The following is a 14,189-nucleotide window of genomic DNA, read 5'->3' as shown; positions in this document are numbered from 1 at the left end:
AATAACAGTGTCAAACTGCAAAGGGAAAAAACTTGATATGGTATTATTGCATCGTAAATTAATGTTACATTGGAATTCTTTCATTTATTTAATAAAGAAAATCCTTCAAGCTATAACTGCATTTTTTTACTGGATCACTTACATACAGAGCTTGGAATAAATATTTGCTGTACATAAAATATGAAATTTGCAGAGTGACAATTATTAACCCTACTTGAAGATGTTATAAAACTTTTCAACTGAAACTGATTATTGAAGGAAGACTTCAAAAACTAGGCTTGTTTTTATTCTACTTGACTTCTCGATTCTTCTTGTTTGCAGTATCATTTCTGATTTTATTTTTATTTATCCTAACTCTGTTTGCTTTCTTATTCTACTCAGAATTTATATGAATGTATACATCTTAAAATATTTTATATCGTAAGGTTAGATGCCACTGTTATCTTAATTCAAGATCTGTAGTGTGATCCTGAAGGAATTTACTGATATAACATTTTAATTGTGTATTGGCTTCTGATTTATCAAAATATTAAAATAAACATAAATGTAAACAATAACTGAATGAATAAAACTTCCTAAATAAATATGTTTTTAGTACTTAGATACAAGAAATTGGAACAGAAAGCATAAAAGGTACAAGTAAACAGTAATCATAAATGTCACCACTCTTGTAATTTAAATTATTTATAATCAAAGAACCTGAAAATTTTAGTTATCATTGTGTGCTGAAACATCAGTTTACTTGTGTAAATTGAAATCATATTAGATGGCACAAGCAAACCTTTACTGAATTCTGGCAAATATTTGTTATAATTTTATGCCAATATTCTTTTTGAAACAACAGTAAATGTCAATTTATAAATTTCCCTCTTAATTGCTTCTGTGGTTTTGAACTACACCATTTTTAAACATCCTAATACTTTTACCAAAACTTTCATCCTTAAATTCTTTTGGCAAATGAAGATATTGCACTGTTGTATCATCATACTTCATTCTAGATCTTCTCAAACCAAAATGTGCTATTGATCGTGTTACTAAGTTACATGTCTGGCATTATGAAAATTTTCACTCTAAATATTTCTAAAACTTAAGCATAACATTAATGATCTTTATATTTAGATGAAACTTTAACCATATTATGCACATTTGCAAGGTATTCTTTTTTTGCTTTAATGCATTTTAGGACAACTTTGCAACTGTAAAATGTCAGCTTAAACTCTTTGCTTTTCTGAAAATTAAGAACAACAAAATATTTACTGTTCATAAATCTGATATGGTATAGAAATGTGTGTTAACTGAACACTGTTTTTGTAAAATTATCATGATCGTAAGTAAAATATTTTTTCTTCGGTCTCCAACAGGTGAGTAATGATATTATTTAGTTATATTTGTATTATTAGTTGTTATTTATTCTACAATATTAAACTCATAAATTCTTAGAAAATTTATTTTCTTAATAACTTTTTGGCTTCTATAAAAGTTTAACTATGTCTTATATATACAGTCAAATGTCTTTAATCCGGATGTCCATAATCCGGAATAATCTATAATCCGGACCTCAAAGCTACAAGCTCTTCGCGCATGCATAAACGCATAATACCTTTACACATGCACATAATACGTTTATGCATGCGCGTTTAATGTATAACAGACGGTATAAGTTAAGCTAAAATTATTTAATCATCTATTTCAGTCAATGTTGCAAATTGCATTGTTCCTTAATCTTCTAATTGGATCCGGTTTATTATTTTTTGCAGACTGTTAGTGCAATTTTATAAAAGTAAGCTTAAACTTTTGATTATGTCAAAAAGAATTTCCGATTCTGGAGCTGCCAAAGGATCTACAAAACGAAAGCATGTTTAGATAACCATCAAACAAAAAGTGGAATTGCTGCAAAAAATGGATAAAGGCACATCCTTTGTTTCTCTAACCATTCCGAAATCTGTTTATCAATTTCACGCTGCTCTGCGGGAAAGGGAGGCAGGGGACGTCGCGGCACGCAACGAATTGCAAGTTGATTTGTCAGCACTATCTTTATCTTCAGGACAGATGTTTTTATTTTATTCGGCTTATAATTCCTTACTATATGTAGTATTTCATCTCGATGTACTCCGTCTTTGATATGATTTAAATCAAATACATCGTCATTATAAATATCACGAATACACATCAAATAGTTTTCTGGTTGCAATTTTTTAATTTTGACTATGTGTAATGCATGCACTATGCATGCACGCATTGAAAGAAATGTTTAATAAAATAAACAAATAAATATTAAGCTTTTTTTTGTAAATTTTGATACTCTTTAGATCATAATTGCTCTTTATTTCATAAATTACAGTTTCATATTTTTAATTTTATAATTTCTGCATACCATCTTACCAGATTTAAACTGATGATCTATAATCCGGAAAAAAACCCTAATCCGGAATTGCCGAAGTCCCGATGAGTCCAGATTAAAGACTTTTGACTGTATATATTCTATTCTACTGCTACTTAACTAAAGTGCCAGTATACGAAAATTATATGCAGTTAGACTGCTGTTTTAATATTCATAATGTGCATATATTATCTGCATGTAATTGTAGCACTATGGTACTAAATAAATGTTTGTATACCCGAGATTTTAAGAAAAATGTCCGTATAAATGAAGTAGTAGATTTAGTAAGAAAGTACGCAATTTACGCAAATTTTTTGCCAAAAATGCAGCTTGATGCACATTAAAAAGTACAAGAGATTTACCTGAATTTTTACCAAAATTATTATACCTATATGCAGGTGAAAAAAACAGTTAAAATTAACATAAATTTCTATGAAAAATACATATGTTAACTAAGGACAAAAATAGTGCAGACTTACGTAAATTTTCACTAAAAATATAAGGAAGAAAATTGGGAAGATTTATATATATATATGTAATAAAGATATGTAAATTTTCACCAAAAATACATGTAAATCATTAAAATTTACATATATTTTATGTAAAAGTTATGAATAAAGCATGATCATTTGCATGAATATACCTAAATTTTATGTATAACTTATGCATATTGTAATATAAAAATATATGCGAATATCTACTTTTTTCTGGACACATTTTTTGATATTTTTACATTCAACTTGTAAGCATTTTATAAAAAGGTAAATTGAATGTATATTTTACGTGCAATTTATGTATGCTTCATGGGATCTTGCAATGAATGACACACATGTTGCAATGCAAGATATTGTTTTGCCACACGTACCTAGCATCATCTTCTTATTTAAGTCCCTATCCACAGCATATATGCAGCAGCCATCCACAAAGCATTAATATAGTTTCATATCAAAGGCTTTAGCCAGCTGCAATGTACTTTATCAAAATTTCAATGACAAATATATCTTATATTTCAAATATAAGATATAATAACGTGCAATTTATGTTGGCTGCATGGGATCTTGCAATGAATGACACACATGTTGCAATGCAAGATACTGTTTTGCCACACGTACCTAGCATCATCTTCTTAGGTAAGTCCCTATCTACAGCATATATGCAGCAGCCATCCACAAAGCATTAATATAGTTTCTTATCAATGGCTTTATCCAGCTGCAATGTACTTTATCAAAATTTCAATGACAAATATATCTTATATTTCAAATATAGATATAATAAAACAAATATAAGATATATTTGTATTCTAATAGTAAAATATTAGTAAAAATGATTAATAAGAATTTAAATGCCAATTTGGAGACATGCAGATGTTCAGAAAAATCTGTAAATTAAAAGCAGAGAATGATACAATTTACATCTAAAAATAAATATAAGTAGAAAAGTAAAATTCGCTACTAACCGACATATAAGACCTAGTCCCAACAAATGAGTTAGCCATAGAATCAATTAATTGACCACTCACTCCGAAGTCGCATATCTTTATTTCCCCTCGAGAATTCACCAAAATGTTAGAAGGTTTTACATCTGTAATTTTAAAAATAAATAAAATAAATAAATAAATAATTAAATCAGAATGTTATAGTTATATTTTGTATTATTTAGATAAAATTACAAGAAAGAAAAATAGAATTTTAAAATAGCAAAATACACATAATCAACTTCTCTGCCAGACAACTGACTTCTAATATTTCATCAAAGATTTCATGCATTTGAGCAAAAATTTAACTAACTGATAAACTAGATTTTTTTCATTAAAATATCAAGTTCCAGAAATGATTGTTAGTGCTTAGAAAGAATACATAAGTATGGGGGGGGGGAACGGTGTTCAGAAAAAAAGTAGCACTAAATCCAAATCCATATAAAGCAACAATTTAATTTTTTAAAACAAAGATCAACTCTCTCGCTAACAAAAATAAACAGGAATCTATTTAGCAAATTAGATTTTCACAATTTTTCTCATTTTCCCCCCTTTTTTAATCTCACAGTTATGATGGTACATGATAATCTAATAGCATTCACCATTAAAGAAACACATTTAACATTGTACATTATCAAAAGAAACATGGATACAAAGATAACTAATTCTATATATTATTAAGACAGATACTTTTCCTGGATTATCATCTGGTGGAGGGAATTCATCTTAAAATTTTCGAATTTATCTCAGATAATTTTTCTAAATTCCATATTTTTGTTACAATAAACACAACTTTTTATTCCACACTTTACTGAAAAAGTTTATGTTTTTGCTCAATGACAAGCTGAAATTTCTTTTCAATTTTCGTTTTCTTATAGAACAGTTTGAGTCTAATAACTATAGACTAATTATTCTTTCATAAATTTCATATTTATCACACATATACACTGTTCTAAATAAAAAAAATACAGACTACATTCTTATTGGATATCTAGCAATATCTTCCTTTTGTTTTGGCTGTCAGTTTTATTTCAATTTAGCTTTAGTATATCTATATAACACAAAGTTACGAATTTTGTATATAGGTAGATGACTTTAGTGCAATTACATGCGAAACTGTTGTATTTTTCTGCGTAATGTAACGTGAAACAAATTTTAAGACACTATGCAAAAAAAGTAAGAATACAGGCGCAGGGGCATTTAAATGGGTATCTTGGTAATTTGCCGAATATTGCCAGGCTAACAACGGTTTTGGCAACTTATTTTGTCACCAAATTTGGCGAGAAACTACCAAATGTCGCCACTGGCGGCTTTATGTCAGGTTCCTGCATTACCGTAATATGTACTGAAATTGAATAAATATAATTGATCACTATGTTAGCTGTAACTGTAATGTGACTCTCTTATTGCTTTCCAGTAATTTCCAGAAGCAGAAAGTACTAGAAATACCTCAGCAGCTAAACATCTCTTTTTGAAAACTACAAAAGCCCGGACTGAGACAGACAGCATCCCAGTTCAGTTGCTTAGTTATTATTGTTGCGAGTTGCAGCTCCACGTAAACTTAGATAAATCTGACTTACCTTTCCCTTTATATGCTCTTTGCATTGCGTTGTGTTATTATACTGCAAACACTTGTACAAATATTACTGTGGAAAATTCCCAAGTTCTGAAATATTTCTTTCGATAAAAATAAATTTTTATTAACCTATTAACAGACTTGTGCACTTAACCTATTACGAACCTGCATGCAAGCAACAATACAAAACTCAAAGGAGAAACTGCTATTTTAATACACATCTTCTGCAAGTCTAAATGAATTTACGGCTACAAAAAAGTTGCATGTTAATAGTTCTTTATTATTTTTATTTATTCATTATTTTTATTTTATGCAGAAGTTAGTCAATACATAGTGATGAATTTGATTTCAAACTGAAAAATTTAAACACTACATCAATTTCTTTAATGTAGGTTTAAAAAACTGACATAGGCAACTGAGGGAATAATTTCACTATACAGTGATCCTTTGTATCAGAAGCACCTCAAACAACAGACATCCTGCATAATAAACATGTGAACTTAAAATAGTGCTGTATAATGAACTGGATTCTTGAAATATGAACCACATTATTAACATACCATTGAATACAACATACCATATTCCATTGAAATATTTGCAGTACTGAAACATTAGTCCTTTTAAAATGACTGTAAGAAAATTTTTTTTGTACATTTCTGATAAGTTTTATTATAGCTTAAAAACACCATTAGCTATGAAATGTTAAATTACATTTGTTTTATTTTACGTTTTTATTAAATTTGTTTTACATTCTCTTTATAAAGAACTTAAATACAGAAAAGACTCCCTGCAGATTACAAAGGAAAAAAAAAAAAAAAAAAGAAAGGAAAATGAGCAGATATGTGAACAAGTAGTTCTTTATATTATCACTAAGAATTTGCATGCCTTCCTTAAACAGGAGCATGAGGAATCCCAGATTTTGAATATTTGAGTTAAGATTCTTCTTGTGATAACAATAAAGGTCTGTGCTTACTGCAACTAGTAAGTTCTTCTGAAATGAGAAGAGATAAGTAGTGCATTCTAATCAGCCTAAGATGAACAGAGTGAAATTCTGTTCACTGAGAAGGCCATGCACTAATTTAAAAAACCTTGAAGAGGGAGAAAAATATTTACTTTAGACAACTTCAAGTAACCTAAATTTCCCAGAAAACCAAAGGCAAGAAAGACAAAGACTCACCTCCAATGGAAAACTGCAAGATGATGCAGAAACACATTATTTAAGTCAATATCTTTTATGACTAATAAATTAATAATTTTACAGTATTTTCAAAATTGGTGGTTTTTCTAACAGTTTCTGGAATTTTCTTATGATATTTTGTTATTTTAGATCGGGATCAGATTAACATTATTTCAGCTCCAACCTATAGGAAAGAATATCCCACATAATGAATGATTTACACAACAAACACTATCCTATAAGAGATGGCAAACATTAGCAGGGCATCACTGTATCTAATTTTTGTAGCATTATAGAAAGGAATTCCTTATTTGCATCTTTACATTATGTATAAACTTTTCTTTACATAAAACACTGAACATATTAAATTTTTATGTACAAGTGATATCTTTTAGCATAAACAAACATATCAAAACTTATAAATAAATAAAATGCAATGTAAGGAAAAGGGAGGGTTCAGAGTCAGAAAAAAATTGCGTTAAGACAGAACTATTGCAAAATTTTAGAAAAAAATTTAGAGGACACTCAAAATGCATTTTAAGAGAAGAATTTGCCCTTTTGATGTATTGGGAGACAAAGTCAGACAAAGACTTTGTCATAACAAGCTTTGTAGTTTAATGCACAAAAGTCATCAAGCCATTCACACCTGTTTAAAAGAGTTTAAGCCATAGCCAATTAGGGAAGGAAAAGTCACACATGTGTAAATGTGTAGCTGACTCATTGAAACCATCAACTGATGTCTGCTCTACTGCGATTGGTTGCCTCTTATACCAAGTTGTCATAGAGTTGAAAATAGAATAGAACATTTTTTCAAAATAAACTTTTAAATTACTTAACAGAATCAAATTTTTTTACTTTTTCAGCAAACAGGCTTATATTTCAACTGCAACATATTTAATAATATATTGCAACAACATATTTAATAATTAAAAAAATAATAGCACATGTACTACTGTGAAGAATGAAGCTTGTACATTAAAATAATATCAAAATCCCCCCTCCAAGATTTTTTTCATTTCAACTCATTTTGTGAAAAAATATAGTTTACATTAATAAACATTTTAAATTGATGCTGTGTACTTTTCCACAGCAAACTCCCCATTTTTAAAATACTATCAAAATATAGGAATTTTTTTGAAGAATTTTCTCCAAAGTTCCACATCAGATGTTTTTCAGAATGATCGACAAATTTGGTATTTACATATTATCCCATTGACAGTGAAGCTGTTGACAAGAAGTGCAACTTAGCCCACTTTTACTGTCAACAGGCTAATATGTATGGACCAAAATATTTTCCAAGCTATATGTCTATTTTTTTTTTTTTTTTTTTTTTTTCTTTAAATTTTCAAATTTTAGAATCAATGCTCTAGCACAGTGCAGAATTTATGCTATTTTCTTACTGAATATGCCATTTAATTTTAAACACTGAAAACATTTCATTAATTGCTGCAAAAAGCATTATTTCAGAAAATTTGATTTCATCTATTCTACACTGGTGGACAACTGCTTTGGATGGATGACAATAGCAGTGATAGCAAACACAAAATGGAAGGCAGGAAAATGTGGAAATTAACATAAGTACGAGGTACAGTAAGATATGCTGTGCATATGCAAATGCTGTGTTGCCAAAGTTCTTCATCACGAGCTACCGCTGATAAGAGATATAAAGGATTTGATGCGTATGGACCATTGTGGTTCAAAAACAAAATTTAATGAGAAAGAATCAACTGACGAACTTGCAATTTTCAGTAAGTTTTCTGACATAACTTAGATGATTTTATGCAGTACAATATTATTAATAAGATTGAAGAAGAGCAAAAAAATGGTGAGTTCGATGTCAGCCACAGCATTGTTTCAAGGCATTGGAAATTATGCCAAACAAATGGAATGTGTAGTGAATGTCAAGGAGGAGGCCATGGTCACAGTACAATGCCTGCAGATGATATGTACATAGTTCTATCAGAAAAAGGAACCAGTGGCAGCACAGCTACTAAGTTAGCAAATTAGTTAATTGCTGCTACTGGCAAGCGAATCTCACAAAAAAACTGTAGCCAGACGTTTGTACTAAGAAGGACCATACGACTGTCATGTTGTGTGCATTCCATTGTCTAGGTGTTACCGTTCCATCCATTTTCAATGGTGTTGTCGGCATAGCAACTGCAGGGAAGAGGACTGGGATTCTATTCTCAGATAAAAGCAGGTTGAATCTCTCATTTGATTGTTAATGACAAATGATGCCGCATGCGAGTGCTACTGCATATAGTCCAGGAAAGGGACTGATATTCTACATCATGATAGTTCATGGTAGATCATGATCAATGGCCATACATCGCTCTGTATGCTTCCAACTGGGACTATGACTTGCCAACGATACATTAATGATGTTCTGCTGCCTCAAGTTTGCATGTTCCATGATGCTGTTGGTGATAAATTTTCCATGGATGACAACACGTGTCCTTGTCACTGTCTAGAAGTGTCTAGACAGCATGGATATTCAATGCTTCGTATGGCCAACACATTCTCCAGATCTGAATCTCACTGAAAATGTTCGAGATCCTTTGGGGAGGAGTCTTGCTGGTTGACACTCTCATCCATGCACTGACAGAGGAATGGAATAAATTACCTCAGCAGTAGCTTGATAATTTTGTGCAAAGCGTGACGTGTGGAATCTTTCAAACAAATAGAATTGTTGGATCCATGGTTGCCTTATCTTATACTGACACTTATACCTGCAAACGGTAATTGCATTTTTTTCACTTTTAAGTATTCAGCACAAAATGACCACCTTGTCAACACTTTTCAAAGCCTTCTTGATTTCAGAGCACAATAAATTATATTTCTTGTTATGTCCTAGCACTATGGTATTATTTTACTTCACTCAGTATCCAACCACACTACCTTTTTTAGCTGTCTGTAATCCACCCTTGGCAACTATCCATCAGTGTACTTTTAGCGACTGATAGTTTCAGTTTTCTAGTGAGTAATTTTTCAACAGCATTCCTTCATTCTGAATATTTAGTGCTACTTTACATAATCCTGCATTTTATTTGGTCATCTAATCGGAAAAGTTCAATTTTATTCCAACTTAAAACAGTAAGTACTTTATTGGCTTCCCAAATTTTTTCACCACTGCTCCAAATTTTTTCTTTCATTACTTTCATGCAAAGAGAACATTCAGCATGTAGTTTTAGTATATATTGATTATTCATTACTTTAAACAGAATATAATATTTTTTCATACTTGCCCATTTAGCCGAGAGCTAAGGGTTTATGCATTTGCATTTATCAGAGTTTTAACAAGTAATCAAAATTCCCCAATTCAGCAATGCAGGAAACACTAACCCAGAGCTAAACCAAATTTAATATATCAAGCTGTTTTTCAAAAGTAAAGAGTAAGAAACATGTCATTCACCATAAGAGGTTGCTAAATATATGCATGGAGTTTGCATGGCAAGACAGAAATGTCACAAAATAATAACATCCAAATTTGATCCTTGAAGTGATCAGAAACTTGTTTACTAAATACAGCTAGTTGTTATCTTTCTCACAAATGCATATTTTATCAAGGAATGCTTTCTGCTTTGTATACCTTTCATAACACTCATAAATATATTCAGATTTTCAACATGATAGTGTTAGAAACAGATTTAAGATCGCCAGAATCAGCCAAAATAAATCACATATCCAAAAATTAGCCATTTCTCAGACATGACACATTAACTTTTTTCTTAATTTAACATGGGTGTTTATCACAGTTATTGCTCTTATGAAACAAAAAATCATTTTAAGCCTGGTAAATCAAAAAATTTATTTTTTAATTTATCCAGTCATTTGATGTTTGCCAAATAAAGTCTTTTTTAAAAACAAATATACTGAAAGATTTTCATAAGAGCATACACTGCATGATTTAATAAAAAAAGGTGAAGAAGAAAAAATTACAACAATTATAAAGAAGCTAAATTTAGGACACTTTCATGAAATTTTCTGAATTTTTGGCCAATATTAATCCTTGAAAAAGTGATGGCGAGAAATTAAAATCAACTACTTTAAATGCATTATATACTTATTACTTTTATGCATTATATATTCCTTCTTTTTCCAAAAGGCAAATTTAATAATTTGAGGTACATGTCTAAAAGCTGTAGTTAAGAAAATATAATCACCTTTTCAAACACTGTATGTATATGACACAATATAGATGTCAGGGGGAAAAAAGACATAGAAAGAAAAAAGGGGGATAAATACCTCTATGCATAATTTGGTGCTTTTCTCGCAAGTAATTTAATCCTTTCAAAACCTGGAAAAATAAATTAAATATTAAACTTGAAAAATTCTACATAATTTTGTTTTAACACCTCACAGCAGTTAACTATAAAATGCTACTCATTACAAAGAAAAATCAAAGCTACTAATCGGTAAAGGTTAAGATATTTTTTTGTTTATGTTTGGTATTATAAAAATGCATTGTGCATCAATGTAAAAAAGTAAATCACACAAAATGATAATTTATCTACATTTATAAATAACAGTGTTAACATTTTGGAACAAGCATTATGCACATCATTGTAAAAAAGGCGAATCATACAAAATGGTATTTTATTGTATCTGCATATTTTAATAATATCTTGTACAGTCAAAACTCGTTAATTCAGACACCCATAATCCAGAATGATCTATAATCCGGACCTCAAAGCTACAAACTTTCTGCGCATGCATGTAAGACCTTTACGGCTGCGAATATGCGTGTGCGCATGCCCATAATACGTTTACGCATGCGCATTTAATGCATAACGGACGGTATAAGCTAAGCTAAAATTATCTAATTCAGTTAATGTTGCAGACTGCGTTGTTCCTTAATCTTCTAATTGGATCCGGTTTATTATTATTTGCATACTGTTACTGCAATTTTATAAAACTAAGCTTAAACTTTCGACTATGTCAAAAAGAATTTCCGATTCTGGAGCTGCCAAAGGATCTACAAAACGAAAGCATGTTTCGATAACCATCAAACAAAAAATGGAATTGCTGCAAAAAATGGATAAAGGCACATCCTTTGTTTCTCTAACCATTCCGAAATCTGTTTATCAATTTCACGCTGCTCTGCGGGAAAGGGAGGCAGGGGACGTCGCGGCACGCAACGAATTGCAAGTTGATTTGTCAGCACTATCTTTATCTTCAGGACAGATGTTTTTATTTTATTCGGCTTATAATTCCTTACTATATGTAGTATTTCATCTCGATGTACTCCGTCTTTGATATGATTTAAATCAAATACATCGTCATTATAAATATCACGAATACACATCAAATAGTTTTCTGGTTGCAATTTTTTAATTTTGACTATGTGTAATGCATGCACTATGCATGCACGCATTGAAAGAAATGTTTAATAAAATAAACAAATAAATATTAAGCTTTTTTTTGTAAATTTTGATACTCTTTAGATCATAATTGCTCTTTATTTCATAAATTACAGTTTCATATTTTTAATTTTATAATTTCTGCATACCATCTTACCAGATTTAAACTGATGATCTATAATCCGGAAAAAAACCCTAATCCGGAATTGCCGAAGTCCCGATGAGTCCAGATTAAAGACTTTTGACTGTATATATTCTATTCTACTGCTACTTAACTAAAGTGCCAGTATACGAAAATTATATGCAGTTAGACTGCTGTTTTAATATTCATAATTAAAGAAGGAGGTACAATTTCAAGCATGGTGCAATGCACAGTCCTACATGGCATTAGAGAGAAATAATGAGTCTTCTTTAAGATTTTCTCTCCATTCTCATTTCTTTGCAAACAGCAAACTGCACACTGCCTTGCACATCTAAGTTTCTTACCAGTGGGGGCAATAATGTCTGTAAAGTACCTTTCTGTCAGTCTTAGAGGTTTAGGCTCAGAACCTGGTCATCCACTTTTGAAATTTATTCCAGAATGGTATTTCTTAATAATGTTGTCAACATTATCATGTTTGAATTTTAACTGTGTACTATTTCCTCTTTTCTAATAATACACAACATATGAATTCCATATAGCGATATCAAAAATATGAGTAAATAATCTTTTTGTAGTATTTTCTCTCTCTCTCTCTCTTTTTTTTTTTTTTTTTTTTTTTTTTTTTTGATACTTTCAAAAGTTCTTAAATTTTGATGCATGTGATCTACACAAAACATAGTATTATTATAATCCATTATGAGTTAAGGTTTTTTTTTTTTTTTTTTTTTTTTTTTTTTTTTTTGTTGTTGTTTTGTTTTGTTTTTTGTTTCTGAGTGCACTTTAATTTGTTCCTTTTGAGTATTATGAATTACGAACAGAACATGAATTTTTTTTTTTAATTTATCTATTTCATCACCATAAGTTTTCCTCTCTAAAAAGAATGATTTTTTGTTTTCGTGCTGCATTTTCTTTAGTACTTCTTTTCAGTTTAGTGTGGCTATGCATCTGCTTGACATGAAATAAGTTTATTTGTTAATTCCATTGAAGAATAAAACTTGTCTGTAGGAAGACAGTATCCTTTATGAAGCAATGGATCCATCATTGTTAGGACAACTTGTGGTGAAGTGCGAAGATCAGAATACCTAGTCTTCAGAATTTTATCTTTTTCTGTGTAAATTATAACCGATCATACATAACCAGATACCAACTAGCACACATAAAACATTTTATTCACAATCTAGCTCTTTTTATGGAAATAAAGTGTTTCCATCCTAGTCATCTCTTGAATGGCATAAGGCTGTTGCCTGTTGTAACAGTTTCAATTCAAAAAATTACATGAGGTGGGAAAAATTCTAGTTCAACAAAGAAAAATTGAATGAAATCTTTGCAATAACATGGACAATTTGCTCCCCCCCCATCTATTAAAAGTTACTAAAACTAGATAGTTCATTTATGTAAGTATTAAAAACAGGGGCAAATCAGAAAAGGAAGCACAGAAAGTATTGATTCCTATGTGCTGTACTGGCAAACCAGTTGGAGCCAACCTTGAGTAGCCCATACACCATACAGAAAACTATGTTAAGGGATTAAAAATAAAAATTTCCTCCATGAATTAGAAATAGCAGATATCACTTTTATAAGAAAAGCTGCAAAATATTTGTATGAATTTTTATACTTTTTTATTTGTTTTTTAAATTTCAAGCATATACAGTACAAAGTCCGTAATTCGGACATCCATTATCCGGAATGATCTATAATCCGAACCTCAAAAGCCACAAACTTTTTTTTTTGTATGCTTTACGCATGCGCGTTGGGAGGATGTGTCTCCAGATATGTTAAAAAGTGCTTGGCATAATTTATGGCCAGCTACATTTTATGGTGAGGACGCAAATTTGAAATTTTTCGGACATCGCAAACTAAAGGTGAAATTTTCCAGTTATTAAATTTTGTAAAGAAATGTAGAGAAGCGGTAATAAATGAAGATGATATAACAGAAGTTTTTCATTGCGACAACAATGCCCCAATCATCAATCAATTAATGGACAGCGAAATCTGTGGTATGGTTCTAGATCCAGAAAATACCGCTTTCGATAGCGAAGAAAGTGACAGAGAGGTTATTGAAAATGAAAAAATTTACACT

General features: G+C 30.5%; 1 protein-coding gene across 1 annotated transcript in view; it reads right to left on the bottom strand.

Annotated features, from left to right (window-relative positions):
• LOC118199164 (dual specificity mitogen-activated protein kinase kinase 1-like) overlaps positions 1–14,189 on the bottom strand; it is an 80,545-nt gene that overhangs the window by 41,474 nt on the left and 24,882 nt on the right. Inside the window, exons 5-6 of the mRNA XM_085815230.1 lie at positions 10,853–10,904; positions 3,837–3,961 (exon numbers count right to left, since the gene is read on the bottom strand). Coding sequence (XP_085671356.1) covers positions 3,837–3,961; positions 10,853–10,904 — 177 coding nt within the window. The remainder of the gene's footprint in view (positions 1–3,836; positions 3,962–10,852; positions 10,905–14,189) is intronic.

Source organism: Stegodyphus dumicola, chromosome 4, assembly GCF_044657685.1.
Source record: "Stegodyphus dumicola isolate Sdum_Otavi_A_Nest chromosome 4, ASM4465768v1".
Taxonomy (NCBI): Eukaryota; Metazoa; Arthropoda; class Arachnida; order Araneae; family Eresidae; genus Stegodyphus; species Stegodyphus dumicola.
This window is presented reverse-complemented; position numbering and strand designations above follow the sequence as displayed.